At 61.4% G+C, this 27,027-nt stretch overlaps 1 protein-coding gene across 2 annotated transcripts in view; it reads left to right on the forward strand.

Moving 5' to 3' along the window:
- The first annotated feature begins 6,758 nt into the window (after positions 1 to 6,758).
- LMX1B (LIM homeobox transcription factor 1 beta) overlaps positions 6,759 to 27,027 on the forward strand; it is a 75,156-nt gene continuing 54,887 nt past the window's right edge. For both annotated transcript variants that reach the window (XM_008155311.3, XM_008155312.3), the window contains exons 1-2: positions 6,759 to 6,897; positions 7,732 to 7,918. In XM_008155311.3, coding sequence (XP_008153533.1) covers positions 6,759 to 6,897; positions 7,732 to 7,918 — 326 coding nt within the window. The remainder of the gene's footprint in view (positions 6,898 to 7,731; positions 7,919 to 27,027) is intronic.

The raw sequence follows: 27,027 nt of genomic DNA on the forward strand, positions 1-27,027 counted from the left end.
TCAATAAAAATGCTAAAATAATTTTAGAATAAACAAATCGAGACTGCAGTGCTAGGGGAAGAGACGGCGAGCATGCGCCAAACCAAACGGTCCCGCAGGCAGCGGCCCAGGCACAGGAGGGTACCGGAGACAGGGGCGGGGCGCTCCCGGCCCGACACCCTGGACTGGCTCTTCACCCTGACAGAGCACCCCTGCTTCCCAAACCACACAGAAGGAACACCCCTCCCGCCCACCCCGCTGCCCTGTTGGAGAGGGCTGGGAGCCACATCTCTGGCACCCATCTCCCAGCCAGCTACTTCCGAGCTCACATTCGAGAGAAGCAGGCACACGCTGCCACTTACATGACGGAGTGATGCCCCCAAACCTCACCCTTACCAATTATTCATTTCACTTCACCAAGAATGCCCAGAGGACAGCAATCAAAGGCAGCAGAGTTCTGGCCCTCGCTGGTTTGGCTCAGTGGATAGAGTGTCAGTTTGTGGACTGAAGGGTCCCAGGTTCGATCCAGTCAAGGGCACATGCCTGGGTTTGTGGACTCCATCCTCAGTAGGGGGCGTGCAGGAGGCAACCTATCAATGATTCTCTCTCATCATGGACGTTTCTCCCCACCTCCCTTCTTCTCTGAAATCAATAAAAATATATATATATTTTAAAAGGCAGCAGAGTTTTGTTTCCAAAAAGCCTTCCTAGAACCTGGAATTCACTGAGCCCACCTCCCAGCCCACAATTCCATGCAGCAAACCTCAAGGCTGCAAACCCCACATGCACCGTCAGAGGGGTGGTGGTCCGAAGTGGACCGGCCCCGGCTCTGCCCCTCTGCCGGGTCCCGATAGCCTGGTTTTATTTTTATTTTCACTCTCACCCTTTCCTTTCTGAGGGCCAACACACGGCACGCACGCCTCCTATAGAAAGCGGCACCAGCCAAAACAAACGCACATCGAATGCATTTATTTGCGCAGACACTCATAAAACCTTTACTAGACACCAAATAATTACAGGAAGGGGCGAACCCCAACTCCGCTGGAACCCAGCGTTTTGAAGTGGATTGAAGATAAAGATCAAATAGGATGGGCGCTGGGCCCGCATCACACCCAGGCCCCTCCCGCCCATCCCAGCCTGGACCCTTCCCAATGAACTTTCTTGCGTTTGTGAATTTGTGTCCAAGTCATAGAAAATGTCTTGCTGTGAGTTATTCTTCATGTCCTAATGGGGCTTTTTTTTTTTTTTGGTTCCAAATACAGTCCTCGGTCGTCTCTTTGTTCTGGCTCAAGTCCTCCCCCAGGGAAGCCCCTGGTGTTAGATGGGCTGCTGAAATAACCCAGCCCGTCCATTTGGTAAGAAATGCAACGATTCTTGAGGAAAGTGCCTTTGAAAAAATAAATAGTGACAGCACCTTGAGAGTCCCCATGCAATGGCTGACCCCTTCCGGCTTGGGTAGCGCTGGCCCTGGGCTCCACCGTGTCCATGCTGGAAGTCTGGGCACTGCCTGGGGGAGGGGTGGTCTCCTGTGCCCAGCCCACAGATGCCAGGATCTGAGTCTCAACTGCCCTAAGGAGAGAGACGGCTCAGCTCAGTGTGGTCTGTTCTCCCTGGGCTCTGGTTGGAGGAGGCGCTGTGGGTTCCCCAGTCCTGGGGACTCTCTTTCATCCAATAACTTACCACATGCTTATACACCCCACTCTGTGCCAGGCACTTTGGAGAGCACTCACATTCTGTCCTCTCCACAGCCTTCTAGGATAAATGCTGTCCTTACGCCCATTTTACAGATGAGGAAGCTGAGGTGCACAGAGAGAGAGCAGGCCTTTCCTGAGGTCCCACAGCCAGATCCGGAACCAGATCTGGGTGACTCCTAGCGGCCTGCTCTTGACCACTCCTAACCCCTGCTGGGCCCGTGGGAGACCTCAGCCCTGAGCCACCTGGCCAGGGCCCTGTCGCTCCCTAAGCACCAGTCCGGGGCTGCCAGACCCTTTCGAGCTAAGGGAGCCTGGTCTCCTGACCCACCAGGGAGGGGAATCTCCTGACTCATGACCCAGGCCTTGTGCTGCCAAGTCATGGTCTGTGGCCAGAGACCCCACCCGCTGGCTGAGGGTGGGGCTGAGCTGCAGGGAGCAGAGGGACTTGGCTGGGGCTGGGCAGTCCGCCACACTGCACAGAGCCGCAGTCACAGGACACACAGTCGCACACACAGCCCCGCACCAGCAAACTCCACCTAACCTCCTACCCCCCGCCCCCCCCCACCTCTGCCATCAGCCTAGTGAACCCCAGGAGGGAGAGAACCTGCTCCCAGCACTGAGTCAGAGGGCCCGCAGCTTGGGCCTCCCCCAGTCACCCCTCTCTTTGGACCTCCACCCAAATCAGTGCCCGCGTTCTCCTCAAGCATGAGGCTGTAGACACTTTCCTCTGGGCTGCGGAGGTGACGGGTCCTTACCACACACAGCCATCTCTTTGCTGGCTGAGGAGGAGGCTGAGCCTCTGACCCACCTGTCCCGGGCTGAGCACCCTTGGGTCTGGGGAGCGGAGCATGGGGACCTTGGGTGCCATCAGCTCAACTTCCAGAGTTCCCAGGTCTCCTGCCTCCAGGGGCTGCCTCCCGGAATAGCAACTCCCCACCGGCCCCTGGCTGGGGGCGGCTCAGGTCCAGTCTGGCTGACTCCCATGGATCCGAGTGGCTCCCCAGCAGGGTAGAACCCTGCATCGTGTAGCTCCTCCTCCGCACTTTCATGCCTCTGGGCCCCGGCCCTGCCCAGGATCCTGCCTCCAGCTGGGGTTGTAAACTGGGAGGGTGCCCAGCGGTCAGTCAGCTCGGGGGAGAGGGGGTAGGGGGCGGGGGAGGGGATGCACCGGGCTGTAGCTCTGCCTCGGGCCGGAGGGGGCGGGCAGTGCGAGGCCCTGAGGAGAGGGGCCATGGGGATGGGGAGGGCTCAGTGAGGCCGGGGCATCCACGGGCTTTGGGAAGCCCAGACACCCAACCTAGAGCTTCCCTCTCCGGTTTTGCTTCTCCCCACAGCCAACAGGTGTTTCCTTAGGTGGAGAAAACGAAGCTTTTTCTGCTGCTGCGTCCGAGCCAGTGAGAATCCCGGATCCACCAGAGCGCCCGCGTCGAGGGCCCAGGATCGCGCGGGCCAATCCGCGGCACCGGATCACCGGGCTGCTGTCGGGCAGAACAAGGCACCGGCTCGCTGCCCACCGGCTGGGCTGTGTCCGACTTGGGCCCAGGCCCCGTTCTACCGTCCGGTCAGTCACTTCAGCGGGGCGAGGGGTTTGGAAGTGCAGGAGTTGCAACTGTGCATGAAAGCGACCGGGGCCTCCGCGTCTGCGTGCGAAGGATCCGGGACCCCAGACTCGGCTGGGGGAATGCGTGATGCGGTGCAGGGACAAAGGGCAGGAACAGCGCCTATAGGGTGACCCGGGAAGAGGGGCAGACGAGTGGGCAGTGAGCAGGGAGGACGTAGAGCGGGGACTCCGGGTTTGTGCACTAAGCAGCCCTCACCCAAGTCGCGCCGCCGAGCCCCCACCCTTGGCCCTCCCAGGGTCTGCTCCGGTGGTGTGGGCTGTGATGCGGGCAAAGGCACGGGGACCTGCCAAAAATCTGTGCGCCCCGGGACAGACCAGCCACCGGCATCCAATCGGGGCAGCCCAAGCCAACTGGTGCCCTGGGATTGTGGCTGTGGACACAGCTGGCAGCGCCCACCCAGCGCTGGACGCATGGCCCCGAGGGTCAGCCAAGTCTAAGAGGCCTGGCCACAGGGCCCCCCCTCCCCCCATTCTGCAGAAAGAGAGAAATGTGGACAGGAAGAGGCCGGGCACAGGGAAGGGGGAATGGGAGGCAGGTGGAGGAAGATGGAACGCTGCCCCCGATGCTGGGGTCTGGGGTGGTCACCAGGGCCTGTGACGGGAACGGATGCCCACGTGCGCTCTGAAGAAGGTAAGGTTCTGGGCCTGGAACCGGACCCCCATTCCCCCCACCACCACCCGCCTCGGCAACCGACAGCAGGTGCGGGGACGCGGCGCTGCCAGCAGAGGGCAGAGTATGCCCGATCGGTCCGCGAGCCCTGCGCCCGGCTGTGCGCCGCCCGGCCGCCCGCTCCTCGGGGCAGCGGCCGCCCGCGCCCCAAACGCCCGGAGAAGGCAGCCACGGCCCAGGCTCCGGAGCCCAAGGTCTGGGGTTTTCTTTCAAGGGCCGAGGATCAAGGGCGTGTGAGCAAAACTCTGCATCCACCCATCCACCGTCTTGGGTACAGACACACACAAAAAGGAGAAACTCACCGAGACAGAGAGCCCTACACACACACCCCAAACTCTGGGACACGGAGCTCACAGAATCACTCAGGAACTCGGAGACACGCAGAGACACACGACGGTGACACGGCGACACTCATACCGAAAAGGACCCCAGAGACAATGCGGAGGCTGAGACGACACACAAAGACCTACGCGCCCGCACAGCGACACAGACACAGGCGCACACACAACGACCTACCAAACCACGGATGGTACGAGGCACGGAAGGGCCCAAAGATACACACACACACACACACACACACACACACACGGGAGTCGGATACACATTCACAGAATCACACTTTCGAGGCCCACTAAGTCGCAGGAGCACAGAAACACGGTGCACACGTGTGACACACACAGATGCCCACCGAGACACACACACACACACACACACGCCCACCGACACAAATGCAGGTACCGGGGTGGGGCTGGAGGCCCTAATCCCACAAAGCCGGGCCCCTCCGCGGGGCCCCACGGCACAGGGGGCCACTTCTGACCAAGCCTCCCCTGAGCTCCAAATCCGATCCGCCCTCTCGCCTCCAGCGGGGTCAGGGGACCCGCCCCCCGTGCCCTCCGCCTTCACCCCGCTCCGCGCCGCTGCTCCGCTCCCGGAGGGGCCGGGGCCGGCCCGCCCCAGCTCGCGGGGTCAGCCCGCGCCCGCCCCGGGGCCGCATCGCCCCCAACCCCCGCCCCCGCGCGAGCCGCGCCTCCGTGGGGACCCGGGGGCCGAAGACGCAGCGGGTCCCGGCGCGGCGCCCTGAGCCCGAGCAGCGGCCTGCGCCCCTCGCGCGGTCCAGGTCCTGCGGGGCCAGGCCTCCCGGGCGCCGGACGGAGTGGGCCGCTCGGTCTCGGAGCCTTTCGCTCCCGGTTCCGCGGTCCACTTTCCCCGGCCCCTCCACGCGCCGTCCCTGCCGCGCGCGGCCTACGGACTCCCGCCGGGTGCCTCGCCGCCAAAGGTCGCCTCGCCCAGCGCCAGTCGGGTTTCCTCCCCGCGGCGACACGCACACCGTGTCGGGCTTTCAGTCCCCGACCTGGGGCCACCACCCCCACCCTGCTCCTCACTCCAGATCCTGCGAGGCCAGGTTCTCATCCATTGCCCCCCTCAACCCTACCTGGGGACCCCCTTTCCCAGACCGAATCGTCCTCTTAAACTTTCCGTCGCCTGAACCCCGGCCTCGCCTTCCTCGCCTGTCCAATGTCCCCCATTCTTGATCCTGGGGCCCCTCCGCGATCTTCGCTCACCCCTCCGCCCGATCTCTGCCACGTCGGAAGGCTCCCCGGACCCTCATCCCAGATTCGGGGCCCACCCTGGGCCAGGGTCCCCTTTCCTCCCGCCGGTCCCCTCCCTCAATCCCGGCAGCCAGCCCTCTCTGCGGATCAAACCGGCCCCGGGAAGGCGCCGCCGCCTGGGGACGCGAACTCAGCCCGGTGCGACCTACCTCGGCCGGCAGTCGGGGGCCCCGGACGGCGCCGTCCCCTGGAGCTGCAGCGCTCCCCGCCGTCCGCGCAGTCTGGCCTCGTTCGGGGCCACTCCTCTTAGCGCTGGAGCTTTACAAAATATTAATAATGAAGAAGGCATGGAAGAAAAAGAAAGCCTTCATTCCCCAACTCCCAAATCAATTTTTCAAGGGGGTGGGGCAGAAGGATTTGTTTCCAGGACAAGCCAAACTTCTGAGAGGGACCAACGGGGCGTTTGGCCGGGCCAGGGCCCCCGAGCCCGCGCTCGGGGCCGGGCGCCACGCGGGGCGCAAGCTGGGGGCGCGGGGAGCCCTCCCGCAGGGGGCGGGGGAGCGGCGGCGGCACTATTTGACGTGGAGTCGCCGGCTCATCCCGGCGCAGGGATACGAGGCGCGCCAATGAGTTCAAATGTCAGGAAGTTTGAGGAGGGGTGAGGCGGCTCCCGGCCGGAATATCCCTCCGCCGCCAGCCCCAGCTCTAAACCGAGCGGCTCCTCGGGCGCACCATGGCACTGGAGTAGTGCGGGGAGCGCGCCGGGAGCCCCGCGGCCCGCTGCGCCCCGCCCGGGACCCCGCTGCGCAGCCCGCGCGCGCCCCCCCCCCGCCCGCGGGGCCGCCCCTACGCCCCCGCCCCCTCCCCCGCCCGCCGCCGCCACCGCCGCCGCCGCCGCCGCCTCCTCCCCGCGGCTCCGTCTGCAGCCGCGGCCGCAGCCCAGCTCCGGGGCTGACAAGCAGGTGACAGAAGAGCCGGCGCGCGTGGCTGCGAGTGCCCGGGAGAGCGCGGCGCGGACTGCAGCCGCCCCGGCCCGCCAGCACGACGCCGGGGCCCGGGGCCAGCGCGTCGCCGCTGCACGCTCGCCGGGGGCAACCGGCGGCCCCAGCCGCAGCCCCAACCCCGCGGGAGCCGCGCCTCCCCGGCTCCGGGGACGCGGCGGCGGCGGCGGCGGCGGCGAGCGGGCGGGCGGGCGGGTGGGCGAGCACCCTGGCCGGCGGGGCCCGCAGCGCGCCCCGCGTCCCATGGATATAGCAACAGGTCCCGAGTCGCTGGAAAGGTGCTTCCCCCGCGGGCAGACGGACTGCGCCAAGATGTTGGACGGCATCAAGATGGAGGAGCACGCCCTGCGCCCGGGACCCGCCACTCTGGGGGTGCTGCTGGGTGAGTGCGGGGTCGGGACGCCCCAGTGGTCACGGCAGGAGACAGGGGCCTCGTCCCGAGTTGGAAGCAGGCGTCCAGGCCAACTGCTGAAGGCAGTGGTTTGCAGGACGTGGGAGTGTGGGGAACACGGAACACTCCTGAGTGGTACTGGAGGGGCCGCAGGCTAGACAGGCGTCCTGCGGGGACAGGGATGCAGGGACATCACCTGGGAGGAGGGAGGACCGGCAGCTCCAGCCCCCACCCACCCCACCTCCATCTTCTTCGGGCCTCGAATCCGGAGATGCCACTCTGGACGGGAGGTAGGAGGTGGGTGGCAGGGGTGATGGAGGACACGAGTAGTCACCTTGGCAAGCTCTAAAGTAGTGCCAGGTCATTTGGGGAGCGGAGCTTCTATAGGAACAGTGTCTCCCGAGCCCCCCCAAATCTTGTGATTTGGGGAAAATTGGGGACAGAAGACCACGAATGCCACCGTAGGGCGTATAAGCCAGCGAGCCCCCAGCCTCCCGTCGCCCGTGCGGGTCCCACCCGGCTGCCCCGCGCCGCGCTCGTTCTCATACGTGTTCATCCCAAGCGCTGGATCTCCGGAGAAGGGTAGAGCGCAGCGCCCGGCCCAGCCCCGAGGCCTGCGGACACTCCGCGCCCGAGTCTGCGGATCAGGAGGAATAGCTGAGGCTGCCGCCGGCCCTTGCGCGGCGGCCCGGGGAGCGCTGGCGGCGGGCGGCGCTCCGGGGCTGCCCTCGCCCTTGGCGCCGGGGCTGCGGGGACCCAGCGGCCGGGACGCCGGGGTCGGGCTGGCCGGCGCTGACGGCCCGGCTCTCGTCCTGTGCGCTGCAGGCTCCGACTGCCCGCATCCCGCCGTCTGCGAGGGCTGCCAGCGGCCCATCTCCGACCGCTTCCTGATGCGAGTCAACGAGTCGTCCTGGCACGAGGAGTGTTTGCAGTGCGCGGCGTGTCAGCAAGCCCTCACCACCAGCTGCTACTTCCGGGATCGGAAACTGTACTGCAAACAAGACTACCAACAGTAAGCGCCTCTCGTCCTCCTCCTTCCCCGCCGCCCGGCACCCGAGCCCGGCCGCCCCCACCGCCAGGCCGGGCCCGCGTCCCCCCTGCCGCCTCTGTGCGCCGCTGGGCCCATCCACTCCGAGGGCTCCGCGGGCTGCGCGTCTCCCGCAGGGGCGAACCATCCCAGCCGGGCCGACACTGGTGGGGTGGCCCGGAGCCTCAGGCAGCCTCCTGGCAGCTCCTAGTTGCCCGTCCTTTGTCCGGAAAACCAGCGCTGGACCGCTGAGTTGGGGTGCAGGACAAGGCCCTGGGCCGACTGGGGGATCGATGTCACAGTCCTGGGAGGCCCGAAGTGGGGACCAAGAATTGATTTCTAAACGAAAGCAGTGCTTTAGGGGGGGAGGCCCGAGTGGTGTGCTTCTCCAGCTCAGAGGCAGGGTGTGTGGAGGTTTGGGATTCCTGGAGCAAGGAGGTGGGGTGCAGGGGTGCTGAGCTGCCTGAGCAGCCCCCCCATACCCGCTTCCTGCCATGAGCCCTGCTGCATTTTTAGTCCCCGATGGAGAGAAAAGGATGTCCACCGTCCCCAGAACCGTTCCATGGGGGGATTTTGCACTTATAATTTTTGTTGGTTGGAGAAGGTGTCTAGGAAGAGGACCTCAGGAGGTGGCAAACCGCAATCTGGGGCTCCCCATGGGGGTGGGGAACTGCCCGAATCAGCCCGCTCTGCCCTGGTGTAGCTCCAGGGGTTGAGGCCAGAGGTTGTGGGTTGAGCTCTACCTGCTGACTTTTGTTTTTAGCTGAGGCTGTGGATCTGTCTGGCATGGGGCTTGGGACAGATAAGAGACGTGGCTTTTCCCCCCCTTCCATTTGGGTTTTGTGCCTGGCAGTATGATTGAGAGGGAGGCAGAGAGGCGCAACAGCCAAAAGAGGGGTGTGGGGATCCCCAGGGCAGCATTGCAGAGGCAAGTGGGTGCCTGCGACAACTTTCTAGTGAGGCCTGGAAAACTCTTTCCAATGGGGCTGCAGGGTGGGCAGGCTGCTCGGGTGGTGTGGGGCTCAGAGGAGCTGCTGGGGCTGCAGGGTGGGCAGGCTGCTCGGGTGCTGTGGGGCTCAGAGGGGCTGCGTGTGCTCTGGGAAAAGCCTACCTGCTCTGCCCAGAGACTGTCTCTAAACCCAGGCCCTGATGAACCCCGGAGCGGCTGGCCTGCTCCTCCAACTACTTGGCTGAAGTCAAAGCCCTCCAGAGGGCATCGGCTTCGGCTCTGAAAGGCTCTGGCTGAGCCCCATCCTAGGGCCTGCTCTGGCTCTGCTCCCCGGGTCTGGGGGCCTAGCAAGAGCTGGCTTTTGTGCCCTGCTCTTCTTGTGGGCTGGGGGTTCTCGGGCAGGAGCTGGAGCCAGATTCAGAGAGCCAGCTCTTCCCAGAGCCCAGCCGAGGCCTCCCCCTCTGTCTGGAGCACCCCCGATGAGGCACAATGCTGAGGACCCCTTTTGCGCCGTGCCCTGGACTGATGGGATTCTAGCCCCAGCAGAAGGTGAGGCCACCAGGCAGCTCAGCCACAGGCAGGCATAGGGCAGCACAAATAAAACGGGGAAAGTGGTTTGGGGTAAATGCGGTTGGCGGCTTTGGGCCGGCCTGGGAGCAGCCCCTCGGCAAGGCTCGCCAGTCTCCAGCCCACCCACAGGCCTGCCTCCCTGCAGCCCTCACTTGGTCTGCCTGCCCAACCCCAGCTAGACTCGGGCAGTGCCACTTCCCACTCAGCTCAGCCACCGGCCTGGACCACTCCACACCTGGGGGCAGGAGGCTCGCGAAGCTGCAAATGGGCCTCCGAGGCGTTTGAGCAGGTTTTTGAAAATTTTTAATATATTGGAACATGTGTAAAACCTCTCCAACCTCTCGTGCAAAGCTGCTCATTCTACCCCCACTCTTTCCCTCCTCCTCCCCCCCCCCCCATCGTTTAGGGAGCTGCTTCTTAAAACAAGGAGAGGGTACCCCTCGTTCTTCAGAGCACAGGACTGTAAAGTCACAGAATCTGATCTGGATGTTCCCCCTTCGAGCGGAGTGACCCACCCCCTCGTTTTACAAAACAATTGAACATTTGCGCCGGCTTTGTCAAACGTGTATTTGTCTTAAAAAGGAAAGGGGCGCCTGAGAGCTTTCTTCTCCGGTGCCGTCGGGGTGTGTTTGCAAGTCCGTTTTGGAATGGGGCGAATCTCAGTCTGGGTTCCGCAGGGCAGCAGCCTCCAGGTGGGCACCATCCATCCCCTCCAGGTGCCCCCTCCTCTCTCACCCCCTCTTTCTTCCAGCACCGCCGATTTAGGTATCCGCTCCAGGTGGGCTGTTTGGGGGCTGAGCAAGGCTTGTTAGCGAGACACTCCTGGGGACGGATTCCCGGGCGCCGGTCTCGCTTCGGCGTTTCTCAGGAGGGAGCCAGCGCAGCCAGGCAAGCAGGGGCTCACTGGGAAGCAGTGTTCTTTTCACAATAAAAACACATTTCACGATTTATTTATTTATTTTTCCTTTGAGGATCGCAGAGGCATATTTATTGCATCTGTGCGTAAATGCTTTCAGACGAGAATCCGGGCAAGTGGGCGCACAAACGTGCCTTCCCGGGTTTGTCTGGTCCGTGCGTCAGCAGCGTTGGGAAATGAGGAACCCCCCACCACTGCAACTTCAGGGAAACGCGCGGGCTCGGGGCTTGGAAAGACGTGGCTATTTTTCTTAAGCTCTTTTCCTCCACTCGGCTGGTCTTCAAAGCTCCCGGACGCCCAGAAGAGCAGCATTATTTTACGCACCACGGGGGTAATTGATCGACACTCGGGCGAATTTAATAGCATTTGATAAAAATCCGCCGGCACGCCCAGCACGGGCAGAAAGAGCGGGGCCCCGCGGCATTTGGCATTTTCATGCAGAACTCGAAAGTCTCCTTTTTCTCCTGTGTGTTTTTTGGGGGGAGAGGTCCTGCTTATTTAAGGGAAAAAACAAAAGCATCGGATTGTTCTCCTGTGCCTGAGGCTCTGGCCGCTGGGCAGCCCGAGCCCTGCGGACAGAAAAATCCAGCTAGAAACCCGGAGGAGATGCGCCTCCAAACCCCAAATCAGGAACCCCCTCTCCTTCCTCCACCCGAGGACACATGAGAAAGTGACAGCATAGCGCCCCCCATTTTTTTTCCTTGGCGGCTTGGCCACACAGAATTATGTAACTCCTTTCTTGCCTTCTGTCGCTCGTCTGGAAAGGGTTTCTTTCTATCCTGAGGAGGTGGCGAATTCCTGGAGGAGGCCCCGGGACGGGGGAGGGTTTGGCGGGAGAGTCCAAAAATCTGTCACAAAATGGAGTCTAATCGCTTGTAAGACAGCTCCCAGGTCTGGGGACCCCGAGATCCGTCGGTGCCAGCGGGAGCCTGCGTGCGCGGAAAGACGCGGGGCTCCCGCCCGCCGCGCGCCCACCTCGGCCCCCGGGGCTGGGCGCCCTTCCGCCAGCGGGGCCTGCCCGGGCGCCCTCGCCTCTCGCTGGCCCAGGTAGGATGCGCCAACCTCGGCAGGAGGGGGGCAGCGAGGGTTTGATTGAGTTTCACAAAAGCCGTCAGAGTCCCGGGTGATTTTTTTTTTTTAAATTTACCCCAGCTGGCTGCGTGAAGCTCCCGTGGCCCAGCCCCACTCTTCCCAGCACATTCCTTTCCTGGGAAGTGTTTACACCGGGCAAGGCCTTCCTGGGAGCTCACCTCCCCTCGGAGCACCGGCCGCGGCAGAGCCGGGTGCGGTGCAGGGGAGAGCAAAGCCGGCCCCAGTCCTTTCTGGCTGCTGCTGCGTTTCCCAGCGTGCGAGGCCTCCCACAGGCCCTCCTGCAGGGTGCCAGCTCCCAGCAGGACCCCTCCGCCGGTGGGTACTCCAGCTGGCATGGTCCCCCACTCATTCGGGGCTGCAGACACCCTGCCCCCAGCCGGGGGTGAGGGCCTGTCCTGGAAATGGATCTCCTTGGAAGGAAGGCCAGCGCTTTGCCTTATAAAACGGCCTCCGTAGTGCTCTCCTTGGGGATCTGAGGGCTGCAGGGCTCACCCCGCCAGCCCAAAGCCTGGGGACCGGCCCCTGTGGCCCCTGGGAGGGCACCTCTCCATTTAACCCCAGCACCTTGGCTGCAGGCGGAAGGGGAAGCAACGGCCTTCGCGAGGCTGCAGTCGTCTGCTGCTGAACGGAGGCATTATTCACAGCTGACTCCTGGCTCACCCTGTATTCCCCAGGCTCTGGGCCCGCGTAGCCTAATTTGTTTGCCGCTTTTTTTTCTCTCTCTCTCGAGTGGGGGAAGCGAGCTGAGAGGCTCTCCTCTGGGGTATGTGATTGGTGACCCTCAGCTCCCTCTCTCCCTCCCTCCCTGCCCACTGGAGCCAGGCTAAGGGCCACACTGCCCTGGCACCTCCCTGAGCCTCCTCTGTAAAATGGGGGCATGCCCACCTGGGGGAAAGGATTCTTATAAGGATTCGAGATAATGTGCCCCAGAGGACCTGGCATCTTGTTGCCTGGAAATTATTGTTGTTACTATTCCCACCATCAGCGTGGCGGGGAATGCACACACCGGACTGCCCACGGGGAAAAGTGCAGCTGGAATCCGAGGCTTGCAGGGAAGATTTGGGTGGGGGACACCGCTGGGGGAACCGGTCCCTTTGCCTGGGACAGTGTGGGGTTCTGAGGAAAAGAGCTTTCGACTCTGAGGCAGACCTGGCTTCACCCCCAGCCCCAGCTCTCGGCAGCTGTGTGATCTGAGCCAGGGGGCTGCCCACCTCTGAGCCCTGGGTTCTCCACCCTCAAACTAGGGGTGATGATGTCATTTCCTAGGGAGGTGTGAGGATTACACAGGGCACCCGGGTGGGGGGGGCTTCAGTGATTGCTCTGTATTCCATGGGATCCTGTATCCGCTCCCGCACCTCCAGGGCGACAGAAAAACTTCTGATAGTCTCGGGGTGAGAACAGATGCCAACTGGGCACCATCGGGAAGGGCAGGCAGCAGGGTGGGGCTGGCTGGCGTGCTGGCCAGTTTCTTCCTGGGCGCTGTGGTGGGTGGACGTAGGACCAGAGCAAAGACCTTTCCACTGGGGAACAATGGGAATCTCCAGGGTCCAGCCTGGAAAAGCAGATTCATTATTACCTCCTATTTAGAAAAATGGTCATGCTTGCTGTTTTTGTGATTCACGTGACAGAAAATAAAGCTCAACCAACATCTCTGAGGCTGGGGGGTGGGATTCAGAAGAGGGGGTGTACGGAGGAGAGATCCAGGGGTCTGTGCGATTTTCAGAAAGAAGAGGTGAGACGCCAGGCCAGGGAGGTTTTGTGGTCCATGATGGGAAGGCAGTGCCTCCGCAGAGACCTTCCTCCCTCCTGTGGCTGTGAGGTTTTTTAAAACAAGAAGCGGGAGGGGGAGAGCCACCAGGTCCTACTTTGGCATTAGTTAGGCCGAGGACTGGAGGATCCTCTCAACGACATGAGTTATAACTCCCAATTTGTTGGACACCACAGTCAGGCTTCAGCTTCGGGGGAGGGAGGAAGAGAGGGATGGGCAGCTCCTTGGCGGAGCCTGGGCGAGCTGTCAGTCAATGGGGGGTGCAGGAGGACCCGAGGCCCTTGGCTCTCTAACTGGCCCAGCCCTCTCCAACCCCTAGATTCTGTGCTGATGGCAGCTAAGAGCAAAACCAAAATTATATATATGCATTGCCCCCGCAGTCAGGGTGAGGAGGCGGTGGCAGCGAGGGGAGGGCCAGGCTGAAAACCATATTTGAAAAAGTTGATTCACAAGGCAGAGGAAGCAAAGTGGCAGCCGTTTGCCATTTCATCGGCCGGCTGGTGTTCTCCATTCATGTCATAAAATGTCTCCTGTCATTTGAAGCCAAAAGCAACATGATTTGGTTCCCCGGTGGCCTATAGGGTTTTTCTCCTTTTTTTTTTTTTTTTGCAGTAAATGTTTATTTGTTAATAATATACTTTAAACAGCCTAGCCTTGACCTCAAGTCTCCTGAAGCATCCATCTTCTCTCCAAAAAATCTTTCAAAGTTTGTGTAATTTTGGGGGGAAGGTGTAACTGACGGGGCAGTGAAGGGCCTGTGTTTGCTTTAACTACCGCTGCGTGGTGGAGTGGTGGGTATAAGGGGCCACTGTGCTCGGAATGGCAACTTTCTTGGGTTTCAGGCCTGGCTGACAGCACTCCCTCGCTGCCCTGTGCCTCTGCGTCTCCTGACCAGTACAAATAAATGTCTCCCCGGCCCTTCCTTTGTTACTCCCGGGGCGGGATTCTATCCGTCTCTGTTCAGCTTCTTGACTGGCAGCTGCTGGACCTGCCCGGGGGACCCTGGGGCCCTGAAGGGGGTTCGGGGCAGTGTGGGGTCCGGAGGAGGATGTGTGAGTGCAGGGGGGCTTTGTCTCCATCGGGAGCCGGGCTCAGACAGGCCTGGACCCAGAGTGCTGGCTGATGGCAGAGCACCTGGCTGGCCCCGCGCTTGGTGAACTGGGGGAAGTGTCGCTGGAGGAAAAACCCGGTTCCTGGAGTCCAGTTCCAGGAGAAACAAAGACGTTGGCTTCCTGGCCGGCCTGTGCTGTAGGAGGTTTCCCTGGGAACTGCGAGGCGGGTCACCAGCCGGGGAGGGTTTTGAGGGCTTCCCAGAGCAACAGAGGTGCCCCCCCCAGGGCTGGTGGAAGTGGGGAGCACACAGAGCTTCGGGGTAGATGCAGAAAGCCGAGCGAGCACGCAAGCAAGGACACAGCGCAGCCAGCCGCCTCCCCGCCCCCAGGTGCCTCTGCCCCGCGCTGCAGCAGCAGTGATGGGAGAGGAGGAGCGGCACTGGGCCGGGGCAAGCTGGAGCGGGTGTGACTGCAGTTCCCCTTCTCCTGCCTCTTACTTTCCTCGGGGACTCGGCGACTTGTCATGTGACTCCTGAATTGCCATAGTTACGGGGCTGTCAGGGTGTGGGAGCCCGCCCCGGCCTGGAGCTGCCGGAGCCTGCGGGGATGGAGAGGACTACAGTGCCCTGCGGACACCTCCTCGGAATGGAGGTCCCCCTCCGCGGGGCACACTTTTCTCAAAGGAAAGAGCCAGATCGCAATGACAGGTCGGGGATGGAGACCCGCACTGGCTCCAGGGACACAGTCCAGTGGCCTTTAGGGAAGGGCAGATGGCTCTCCTGGAGCCTCAGTTTTCTCCTCTGTGAAATAGGGGTGACCGCGTCCATCTCACAGGATAAAGTGAGCACGTCTCTGCGGATAAAGTGAAACAAACGCAAAGGTGCCAGCCTGCATTGGGCATTCAGTCAATGTATGTTTCCTTCCTGCCCGCCGGGCCTGCCAGGGACGTGAGCCGGAGACGCCCTGCCTGGCAGGAATGCATTGTCTACCTTGCGTGGGAGGCCTAGCGCGTGGGGCCTCCAAGACAGGCTGCCCCGAGGGACCTCGCCCACCCTCCTGCTCCCCAGCCAGGCCTGGGGCCTGTGTTTTGAAAGGTTCCTTTGGAAAGGGAATGGGGAGAGGCTGGCTGTCACAAACTGGTCCTTGGAGGCAGGCAGTGCGTGGACTGCCCTCCAGGACGACTGACTGAGGCACCGTAGGTCTCGTTTTTCTCCAACAGACTCTTGAACGCGGCCAGTGTAGATGTGAACCCCGGGGGAGCGGAGCCTTCCCGACCCCCACAGGAGCAGCCCCCAGCAGTGCGTCCCGAAGGAAAAGGACCTGGCCTTTGTTGAGCGCCTGTGATGTGTATTGACCTTTATCGCTCTAGCTCCACGTGGAGGAGAGGAAACCGAGGCTAAGGAGTGAATGACTCCCCCCAGGTCCACAGTTACTCTGTAGCAGACCCCCCCTCCTGCCCCTGCCCCCAAGGAAAGTCCAACTCTCAGAGCTGGTCGCATCCCTACATCCTCCTGTTCTGGCCTTCCCCAAGGCCCAGATTTCCGCTCTGGACGGTTGGGATGCTCCCTAGAGCGCCCAACCCGGAGGGTGTGGGGGGATAGCTGTCCAAGGGCTGGGAGGGTTGGGGTAGGGGTCACCGCCCTCTTTGCGCCAGAATGCCCTGTAGGGGTAGCCTTTGCGAGAGTAGGGAAAAGGTTAGAATAACTGCCTTTCTCCCGGCGGGAGAGCTTCCTTCCAGGCCCTGGCGTGCGTGCGGGCAGAGGCGGCTCTCAGCGGTCTCCACCCGTGCCCTCCTCCAGGCCCACCTCTCCGAGGGGTCCTGCCCCCTGGTCTTCTTCCCCCCACGAGGGGACAGTGCGGTGCAAGGGCTCCGAGGCTCCCGGCCCCTCCGCCAAGCCGCGGGCGCCTGCAGCGGTTGATGAATTTCGGTGTCACCAGGGGTTTAGCCCGGATTTGGGAACCGCGCGCTCTAATACGCGCACACGGTCCTGCCCTTTCTAAAGCGCAGCCCTTTCACCCAGCCGCTGATTTATGGAGGAACCCGATCCCGGGACGGGACGGGCTGGGCTGGAGCCGGGGTCCGGGGCCCCGCGGCAGCCTCCGTGCTCCTCCGCGTTGCGGGGGCCCATGGCGGCTCCGGGGGGTTCCCCTGGGCTGGACTTGGGGCGTCCTGCGGGCGGGGCCTCCCACAGCGCAGGAGGAGCGGGTCCCCTCGGAGCCACTTACCCCTCCTGAGCGGGAGTGAGGCTGGCGGGAGGGGTTCGCGTTTTCGTTGGGAATGGAGCGAAGCCGGCGCCCCTCCCCAAGCCCTCCCGCCGACCCCCTCGGGCAGGCCCAAAAGCGGCGAGTTCGGGAGGTTTGTTTATTGAGGGAACAGAAAATTGAAAAAAAAAAAAAAAGAGTCTAAGACCTTTTTCCCCGCCTGAGAAATGTGCAAAGTCCCCCGGCTCCCGGAGGCGGCCAGGCGGCCGGAAAGCCGAGTTCTCGGGGCGGAGGCTCGCGCCCCCGGCCCCCACCCCCTGCGCCCCGGCCGAGCCCCGGCCCCCGGCGCGGCGGGAGGGCGGAATTTTTCCAGGTTCGGTTTGCAGGGGGAGAACGTGGTTGTATCAATCCACAAATATTTACTCTTAACAGACTTGTATCTGTGGAGATTTCGAACAAAGACAGTTTAGGGGGATTACAAAAACCTAAACCCCGTTTTTTTTTTTCTCCCGGACTTGGCGCTTTAAATGCCAATTACAGGCCAGCCATATCCAACAGCAACGGGGGGAAGGCGGGCAGGGTCGGGGTGGGGTGGGGGGCGAGTCCGGCCATTAAATGTAACTTTTCATTATGAAAGGGATTTCACCGGTTTTATCTTCTAATAAGATTATGTCACGAACACAAGTACCTAGGAGGGTGCTGAGTGACAGGGCTCTGTCGTTTAATCAGAGGCTGCGCCGCTCCAACCGCGGGGCCCTTTGTCCCGCCGAGCGAGCGACGGAAACTTGCCGTCCTAATCCCCTCATTCATGTCAAGCAGAGAAAAGAAGGCGAGCACCTTACAACCGTGTCCCCTCCACCCCTTCCGAGGGCAGGAGGAGGGGGCTCCGGCCCTTGCGCCCCGGCGCAGGGGTCTCCCGAGCCGGTCAAGCATGGCAGCAGGGGTGGGAGAAGGGGTTGCTTTGCGGGGGCCTCAATGGTCAGCTTCTGGGAAATGGGGGCAACGGCCCCACCAACAGAGGATTCTGGGGTTTTTTTGGGGGGGGGGACTTATTTTAATGGATTAATTCATTTAAATGTTGCGTCCAGTGAGGGAGAGCACAGCCTGCTCTGTTCCCTCTTCCCAGGAAAGGAAGGACTGGGGGTGCACACACACCCCCCATCCCCTTTGGAGCGGGATTGACAGAAATCAAGAGGCTCCCTGGAGATGCCCGGCTGGGGTCGTCCGCGGGGCAGATGTTGCTGGGTCGCCGGGACCAAGGTTCCTACGCGGGTGCTCCTGCGAGTCTGGGAGGCTGACCCGTCCGCTGCTCGCTCGGCCCGTTTCTTCTGAGGGCGACTTCCTTTGTTCAACCCCCATCCCCCCCCCCATCCCCACCCCCAGGAAACCCGCTTCTCCGCTGGCGGCCGGGGCGCCTTTATTCTCGCCACCGCCACCGCCTTCGCTACCCCGGTCCCGCCGTGTCGGACCTTCCCTGCTGCGCCCAGGCCGCGCGGACCCAGCCGGTGCGCTGCCCGGCCCCTCGACGTGGCCGCCCGGCCCGAGCCAGGCTGCGGGCAGGGACGGCAGCGCCTCCAGCCAGCGGAGCGGGCGCTGCGGGCGCGGGCTTCAGCCGCAGCGGGGAACCCGGGGCTTCGGAGAAGCCGCCGCGCGCGGTTCCGGGTCGCTGCGCCGGCTGAAAGAACCAAAAGCAAAACCAGCACTCCGCCAAGGCGTCCCCGCACCGCCGCCGTGCGCCCCTCCGAAGGGCCGGGCTGGCCACGTCGGGGCTGGCTCCGAGGGTCTTAGACGGAAGGCCCGGAAGGAGCGGGGCCGGAGCGGGTGCTTCTGGGGAATTCGCCTCCGACACCCCCGGCTCCTGGGCCGGCTGGGAAAGCTCTTGGGCTCGGGGCTGGGCTCGGGGGCAGCCGCCGGGGACCCCGGGGCGCCCTGGGCGTGCTCTGGAGACGCCTGGCTGCGCGCAGTCTCCTCCCTCCCGAGCCCCAGCTCCGGCGCGGGGAGAATCGGGCCGAGAGCTGGGTGTCACCTCGTAAAAGCGACAGGCGAGGGCTGTTTTATGGGGAGGGAGAAGGGGCCGGAAGTGATGCTTCCATCTCTGGCCGCGCCGGGACCCAGAGCCCCTACGGAGAGAGCCCGTCTGGGGCGGAGGACCGCTCGGGGGAAAGGGTAGAGTCAGGGACCCTGGGCAGGGACAGACCGGAGCTGGGAAGGGGCCGGCCCAGGGGCCGGGATCTGGAGCTCACCTCCCGCCCGTCCTGTCCTCTCCTCTCCCGGAGCCCCCTCTGCCATCCCGGGCTCGGCCAACAGCCCCGGCCCTGCCTCCCAGGCCGGGGGCGGGGGAGAGACTTTCTCCCTCGAAACACTTGATACCAACTTTGTTTTTTGGGGCAAGAAAAATAAGCCTTGTTTGGAAAGGGGTGGGGGGGGAGCAGTGAGCAAGGGAAGGGGCGAGCCTGCGGCGGAGCAAACTTTTTGCGGATTAGGTTTCAGCGCCTCCGCCCCACCCCCAGCCCCGCGGCGGTGATTTGTGTGCGGGGGTCTGTGACCCTGCGAGGCATCAAACGGCCCGCGGGAACCGGCCGAGTTCAGAGGGACAGTGGGCAGAGGGGCGGCCTAAGACAACGCAGATGGTTCATATCAGCCCTGCCGGCCAGGGCTCGCAGCGTCTGCCCGCCAGCCCGGGCTCCTGGGCAGGGAGAGAGCTGGGGTCTTCAGGGGAGACCGAGGCCCGAGTAGCAGGGGCCGGGCCGCAGCAGTCAATGCCCAGTGGGCCGCAGCTGAAGGGGGAGGCCAGGAGGCCAGGCACCGAGTTCCTCCACTGAGGTCTGCGCCCCTCCAGCTCAGGAGGAGCCTGGCCCTCTGGTCTGCCCTGGCAGCCTCGGAGCACAGCCCGACTGGTGGGCAGGAGACCCTCCAGCCGCTGCCAAGTGGCCTTGTGTACCCCACCCCTGCCCAGGAGGCAGCTGGGCTCATCCTGGCCATAGCGCCCCTCCCCCAGGGGCCCTCCATAGCCTTGTTCTTCTCAGGAGGCTCCAGCCTTCAGCCTGCCTGCTCTGCTGGGTTAGGGGAGCCCCCATGCCCTCTCACATTCATTCATTCATTCATTCATTCATTCTACCACTTGGTGGGAGCCTTCCCCTCTCTGCCTCCCGGAGCCCTGCTGCCTGGCCTGGGCTAACTGAGGGGCTCTTCTCCTTTCTTGCTCCTGGCCCAAGGGAATGATAAGAAGGAGGCTCACTCGTACCTTTGGCCTCGATGCCTACACTGGCCTCTGAGCCCGCTGCCCCCTCTTCCTAGAGCTGGAGCCTGCTGGCTGCTGATACCCACAGGCCCAGGCCTCTCGGGCCTCTCCTCAGGTCCCGGCTTTCTCCATGGCGCCCAGGAACCCCCTTCAGGGACCCCAGCGAGGGGGCAGCAGCCGCTGCTTTAGAATGGCCCAGCTGAAGGCTCCTCAGGATCCTTGTCGAAATGGGAAAACGAGGCCCAGGTACGGCCAGGACTTGCCCCAAAGCACAGCAGCAGAATGGAGGCAGGAAGCCCAGTCTGCCCACTGCCCGATGAGGGGTTTTCTCTCTGGCAACTCCACAGTTCTTTCTCGAACCCTCTGCCACTCTGGCCTATTCTGTCCTCCCTGGACTGAGGTCACGGAGAAGAGAATTCTTGGTCCTTCGATTGTGGTTCCTGAGAGGGGGTAATAAATAGGTAAGCCTCCATGATGAAATATTTTGGGAGCTTTTCTGATGGGACATGCGGGTTTGGGAATTTTCTCTTCTAAATTAGGACACTGAGGGACAACAGCCAGGTGAGCACAGGGCCACATCCCATCATCCATCCCTTCATCCTTCTGATGTCTTGACTCCCAGGCACCCTGGGCTTGGACCTTCCTCTCTGCAGCGAGAGGGGGTGAGGGGGCCGTGGGTGGGGGGGACCTCTCGGGGCTCCACCTTCCAGAGTCCCTACCTCGGGGGAGCAGCCGGCTGGGTCATCTGTACATGGAAGACACATCTGCCCTCCACATGTGGGAGGCCAAGCTGAGGACATGTGGTTTGGGATGTGTTATCTTAATCATATTTATTAGCCAATCCTGAAATTAAAAAAAAAAAAAAGTTTGATAGTGTTACGATTTGGAAAAGGTCCCCCAAGTCTACAGGGTGACGGAGCAGCTCCAGCTGCCCACAGCGGCCAGGTTCCTTTCAGCCCGGATCAGGACGCGGCTTGGGAAGTTCTTGGGTCGTTCTGTGCGGCGGAATCCCTACGCTGTGAAACAACACTTGCCGCTTTCATTTTCTCAAGCAGAGATCTGAAGCAGAATTAATTACCTTGCCTTGACTGATAGTTGTTCTGTTGGAGTATGGTTCTAATCCTTATTAACATTCTCTAAAGTCAGGCATGAAATATGACTTTTACAACACACTCCTTGGCATATGTTTTTCTTTCCCGGGATATTTTTCAGGCTATCTCCGAGCGCACTGCTGTTCATTATTTTTGCCACGGGTCTGAAGTCGCCAACCCCAAAGCCGATCCCGCGCACGGAGCACAGCCAAGGGGGTGGAGGGTGGGAATGACACATCTCTGCTCACGACGCAAATTGCTTCTGATTATTGCGCTTTGAATGTTTTCCTCCATCATGTTTTTATTAAAAACTCCAGCAGCACATTTACCCTTGATGGTGTCTTCATTTAGGTTTAAAAAAAAAAAAAAAAAAAGGAGCAGGGACTTCCCCTTTCTATAGCAGTATGTAAAGAAAATAATTCTTACGACCGCAGAATTACCGTCCGAACCTGGTTCTAGTCAAGCTGGCCCGGCTTTGACAAGCCCAGCAGGCTGGGGGCTTTCTTCCAAGGGCTCCAGCTGCTGGGGAAACAGCCGGGGAGGGAGCCCACAGGAGCCTCTGTTCTGCAGGGAACTCGGGGTGCCTCTCAGGAGCTGACACTTCCCAAGTTTGTGAGCTGCAGAAGGGGGCCTGGCTGCAGGGGGCTTGCTGACAGGCAGGCCCAGCCCGGAGGGCACAGGACAGCAGCAGCGAAGATAACCATCCCCGCCCGTGCTCAGTGAGTGCACGTGGTTGTCACGCCTGCTGCTCCCAGCGCTTCCGCCCTTTACCTGTGCCATGACCTTGGTGCCATTGTTGTTTTCCCTTTTGGAGAAGACAGCTGAGGCACAGAGAAGTCGAGTGATTTGCCCAGGGTCACACAGCTAGGACGCGGAACTGGGATTGGAGGACAGGCGTTCTGTTGGGAGAAAACTTTCAGCGGTTCTGGCCCCTTGCTGAGTTCCGTGCCCCAGTGGAGGCTGGGCACCGGGGCCCAATGTTATCTGTTGAATGAATGCCTCCTAATTTATGGCCGGTATTCCCTGCATGCTGCCTGTGGTTAAAGTTTGATGGGACTAGCTCCCTGGTCGGCAAACGGCGGCTCGCGAGCCACATGCGGCTCTTTGGCCCCTTGCGTGTGGCTCTCCCACAAAATACCACGGCCTGGGCAAGTCCGTTTTGAAGGAGTGGCGTTAGAAGAAGTTTAAGTTTAAAAATTTTGGCTCTCAAAAGAAATTTCAATCGTTGTACCGTTGGTATTTGGCTCTGTTGACTAATGAGTTTGCCGACCACTGGCCTAGCTCATTGAATCTTCTCACTGCCGCAGGGCAGGCATTATAATTAGTTCCCATGTTGCCTGCCCTGAAGTTTGGCCTGGGAGGTGCACTTATTTCCCCGAGGTGACGCCGCTTCAGAGGGCACTGGCAAGAGTTACCGCCGACCGGGCACTTGTCATGTCTATCCTGGGCCCTCCAGACCTCGAAGAGGGTTCCTAAAAGCTCTGTCCTTGACCCTGGTTCCCAGGCGGCAGGACTGGGGCTCAGAGAGGTGAAGCCACACACCCAGAGCCACACAGCCCATTGGGAGCTGCACCATCATGGAGCCAGCATCCCCAGGTGCCAAGCCTTGTCCTCGGCCTCGAGGGGCTGGGCTTAGGGGAGCACTGGGACCACGCCTTCTTGGGGCCTCACTTGGGCGGAACAAGTACCCTGGCATTAGACAGGGCAGATTTCGGCATCGAGGGGAGGAGTGTGCCTGGGACCTACCTCCATCCCACCGTAGCCTCCCTTTACAGAGCAGGAACCAGGGCCCAGAGAACTTAAGTGATGCCCTGGGTCACCCAGCCAAGAGAAGCTGTTGGGAATCACACTCGGGTGCTCTGGCTTTGGGGTGGTGTTTCTCAGAGAGGGACTCATCACCAGCATTGTCGCCATCAGCATGACCGTTGCTGGGCGCCTTCTGAGTGCTTTGCAAATACTCCATGACAGCAGGAAGGTTCGGAGAGGGGAGGGGACTTTCCCAGGATTGCACTGCAGCATCTAGTCGTATAGTCGGCCTGCTCTGGGCAGGCGACAAGGGACAGGGGAGCAGGCCCAGCCCTCGGATGCGAGCCGGCCCGCCCTCACTGGGCTGCCTTTACTCCTGTCTTGCCTTGGGGGCTCAGGGCAGGCGCTGTCTGCCCTTTGAAGGGATAGCCGCCTGAGTGTGTCACTTTGAACTGCAAAGGGGCCTGTGGTGAGGGCTCGGCCCCCTCCCACGTGCCCCTCCGCCCACCCTCCAGGTCTGGTTCCAGTTGGCAGGCCTGGAGCCAGAAGGGCAGGCAGGGCAGCGGCCCCCTGTGGGATGTCAGCTTGATAAGTGAGCAGCGCAGACCCCTGGGGGCGGCTGGAGCTGGCCGCCCACTGGTCCAACCAGCCACAGGCGGGAGTTCAGGCCAGTCACCCAGGTGCCATCCTCCCACAGACATGCCCTTGTCTGCAGAGACACAGCTCCCTGGATGTCAAAGATTTAAATTAAAGCAACAGTGATAATAGTGCTAATAATACTAACTGGTCAAAAGAATACTACTAACTGGCGAGTGCTCATGGCCGGAGGTCAGGCGGGCGGGTATCAGGTAAGAGGCTGCTGTGGAGTCTGCGCAGCTAATCACCAGGAACCCAGCCTGGTGCCTTCAGTGGCTCAACCAGGTCCTGGCTCAGCTGCCCTCAGAGAGCTCCCAGGTGACGCTGGTGTGGTGAGCGGGTCGGGGCAGAAATCTTGCCAGCACAGCCCCTGTGCCTGGAAATGTTGGCCTCTTCTGTGACTTTGTGACCCCAGAGCTGATTCCTTGGGAGGCCGAAACCTAACCAGATTCTTAGCCATGTAGACAGAGGAAAGATACCAGCGCTTTGGCGCCTCAGGGTTCAGAGTTTCATCTAGGCGCTGCCACTTACTAGCTGTGTGACTGTACATTAGATGCTTGACCTCTCTGTGCCTCAGTTCCCTCAAAAGTCTGTTGAGGACCAAACACCTGCCTTCGGGCAATGATGAGCTTTAAAGGAGAAAGCAGTGCAGTGTCCTCATGTTACGTGTGTGGTTCTTGCTGATACTGTTATTGGTGCTCCCATAATCCTTTGGGTTGGGCCTGAGCAGGCACCTGACTTTGGTTATATGTGTCAGGCGGTCTCCTTGCTAGAGTTCTCTGTGTGCACCATGCCTTGGCTGGAACAGGGCATGATGCATAGTAGGTGCTCAGTTAGTATAAGCTTGGGGGCTAGACTGGCTGGGCTGATCTCCATGCTCAGCCTCTTTCTACCTGTGTGACCCTTGGCAAGTTCCTTAGCCTCTCCGAGCCTCTGTCCCCTAGTTGGTAACATGGGGATAATCAAAGACCCCAACTTCTAGGGTTGTTGTGGGTATTAAATGAGGTGATGAATGCAGAAAGAACTGTATCAGTAAACGTGAGTTATTTTTGTTTGTGGGAAGGCCCAGGCCAGGGCTCTGGTTATAACACAGCCAGAGTCTGGGTTACCCTGGGCAGCTAGCTGCCTGTGATAGGGGAGGCTGGAACTGAGGAGGATTTGGGGAGGGCAGTGCACGTAGGGGCACTGGCAGCCAGAATACTGAGGGTTAAATTGGTGGCCTGTGAAAAGTGGGCTGGGACAGTGAGTCTGGCTGGAGGGGCTGCTGGGACATGGGCTGCAGAAGGGAGGGGGGATGGTAGCTATGCAACAGGGTTTGGATTTTATCCTGTGGGCAGGAGGGAGCCATCGAAGGTTATTGGACAGGGGGTGACAGGACTGGAGCGGCACTTTATGGAGATGACACTGGCAGCGGGTGCATGGGTTTGGAGACTGGAGACGGTCGCTTTGGAGGTGAGGGCAGTAGAGCGGACTGGAAAGGGGACAGATTCAAGCCAAACCTAGGAGGCACTTGGAGGATTGAGGGGAAGGGACGGGGCAGAGGGAGAGTGAAAGAGGCCTAGGGCTTGCCGCGGGGGTGATGGCACCCCAGGTCCTGAGCACTCCGGGCTGGTCCCAGCAAGGGTGACCTAGTTGGCTGCGCCCTTGCCGGGTCCCGCTTCAGGGGCATGTGATCTGTGCAGCCACACAGGCCCTGCACTCAGGACTCCGCTCGGCTTAATGCTCTGCAGTCGCCCTCTTGCAATTCTTAATACTTTCCGAATGCGTTCTCCGGGTTTTCCTTTCACACCAGGCCCTGCAAACTAGGTACCTGGTCCTAGTTCCCTGAGTCTCGGGCTCTGGCCTCTAGAAACGGAGGCCCGAGTGGCCTGAGCTGGCACCGGGCCCGCAGGAATAGAGCTCCTCCTGCTCCCTGGGCCTGAGCCCTGCTCTCCAAGGGCTTCTTCCTCCTGGCTATCAGCTTGGCCTTCCAGGCCTTCCTCAGTCAGGCCCCACCCCCTCTCATTCTCTGTGCTCAGCCACGAGCTCACCTTCTGTTCCCCACGCATCTCTGACACTTTGTCCACATCTATCAGGCAATCGTGGTTGTGCACTATGTCCCCTGGCCTCCGACATCTTACCTGCTTCTGGAAAAGCCCTCCTCCTCTGAAAGCGTGGCACCGGTTTCAAGAAGTCTCCCTGGCCTCACACTCCGCCCCCTTCCCCAAGGCTTGGGTCCGCCCTGCCGGGCTTGTTCAAGACGCAGGTGCCTCGGTCTGTGGACGGGCACGAACTGTTGGGGTACAGCCTAGGAATCTGCGCCCTTAGCAGGCCCTGGGGGTGCCTGTGTACATTGAGGCCTGAGAACCTCTGCCCAGGGTATCCGCAAGCCTGGCCCAGAGCGGTGGTGGTCTCCCTGTGGCCAGGCACATTGCCTGGCATGGCGTGGCATTGGTGGGTAGGTGGCTCTGGATGGACGGGTGGGATGGCAGCAAGCGTGGATCTGAGGATGGTTGGGAGGACACCTGGCCCGTCCCGGAGACTCTAGCTGGACCGAGGTCCTTCCCTTCTCCCTGAAACCCACGTGGTGGCCAGGCCGCCCACAGTGGGGGCCAGGATGGGGCATGGGAGAACAAAACCAGGCCCTCTCGGAGGCAGGAAGTGAGCAAAGGTCCTGGGGGTCCACTGGCGTCCTCTGCCCAGCACTCCACCTCCTCCCGTGGCCACCTCACAGCCGGTCTGACGCCAGCCCCTGCGTCTCCCTGGCCCATCCCCACTCTGCTCTTCCAGACACATGCTTGGCATCCACTTGCTCATTGCCCACGCACCCTCATCACACAGGGAGCAGGCGGAACACCCTGGGGCTCTCTCAAAGGCACAGGGGGTGGACTTTAGGGATTGGGGAGACCTGGGACAGGTCCACGGGGGAAATAAATGTCAGAAATTTTTGCAAAACCATTTGCAGTCGAAGGAGAGGCTGTGGCAAGGGCACTCCAGGCTGAGGGCACTGCTTGGGCAAAGGCATAGCGGCTACAAGCCCAGACCGTACTCATATCCCCCATGCCTACCCGATGCCACCACACAGTCATCGTGACCTTGCACGTTCACAGGAAAAATGTTCATTTCAGAGCCTGGTGGTTCTGGTCTTGGTTCCATCACTTTGTGCCATTCAACCCGGTTTCTTCACCCATAAATTAGGCAGTCCAAACGCCCACATCAAGGTTTCCCGCAAGTGAAGAAATGGCCGTTGCTGTTTGTCATCATCGTTGCTGTCATCTCACAACTGAGGAAACGGGAGCCCAGAGCAGTTAAGCGGCTGCTCCGGGGTCACCCAGCTGGGAAGTGGGTGGTTTGCACTCAGGCCTGACTGCTAATAACGCCAAGGGGGGGGGGGGCACTTTCTGGTGTCAGGGGTGCTGCCTCCGTAGGAAAGGAGGTGAGAGCCTGAGACCTGATTTGAAGCCAGGCAGTCTGAGCCAGAGCCTGCCCTGTGGGCGGCCGGCCCTGCAGGAGTAGCCAGTGGGAGGCTTCCACTCCCACGGCCCGGGAGGGGGCACGGGGGACGATGAGGGACAGAGCAGCAGCGACCGGGCAGCCCGACAGCTCCCGGGGTTCTCCGCATCCTCCATGCCAGCACCCTCCTGCGATGACCCTTCTGCAGACCTGGGTCTCGCACAGGAGCTAGGACCCCACTGAGTTCTCTTCCTGGTGCTTACAGGGAGGCCACTGTGTGCCTCGTCCCAGGGGCTGAGGACACAAGGCAGACACGGCCCTGTCCCTAAAGGGCTCGCTGTCCGGAGCGGGGAGAGGCACGTCCCTGGCAGCTGCTTGCTAAAGACTCTGATGGAGGAA

Source organism: Eptesicus fuscus, chromosome 15 (assembly GCF_027574615.1).
Source record: "Eptesicus fuscus isolate TK198812 chromosome 15, DD_ASM_mEF_20220401, whole genome shotgun sequence".
NCBI lineage: Eukaryota > Metazoa > Chordata > Mammalia > Chiroptera > Vespertilionidae > Eptesicus > Eptesicus fuscus.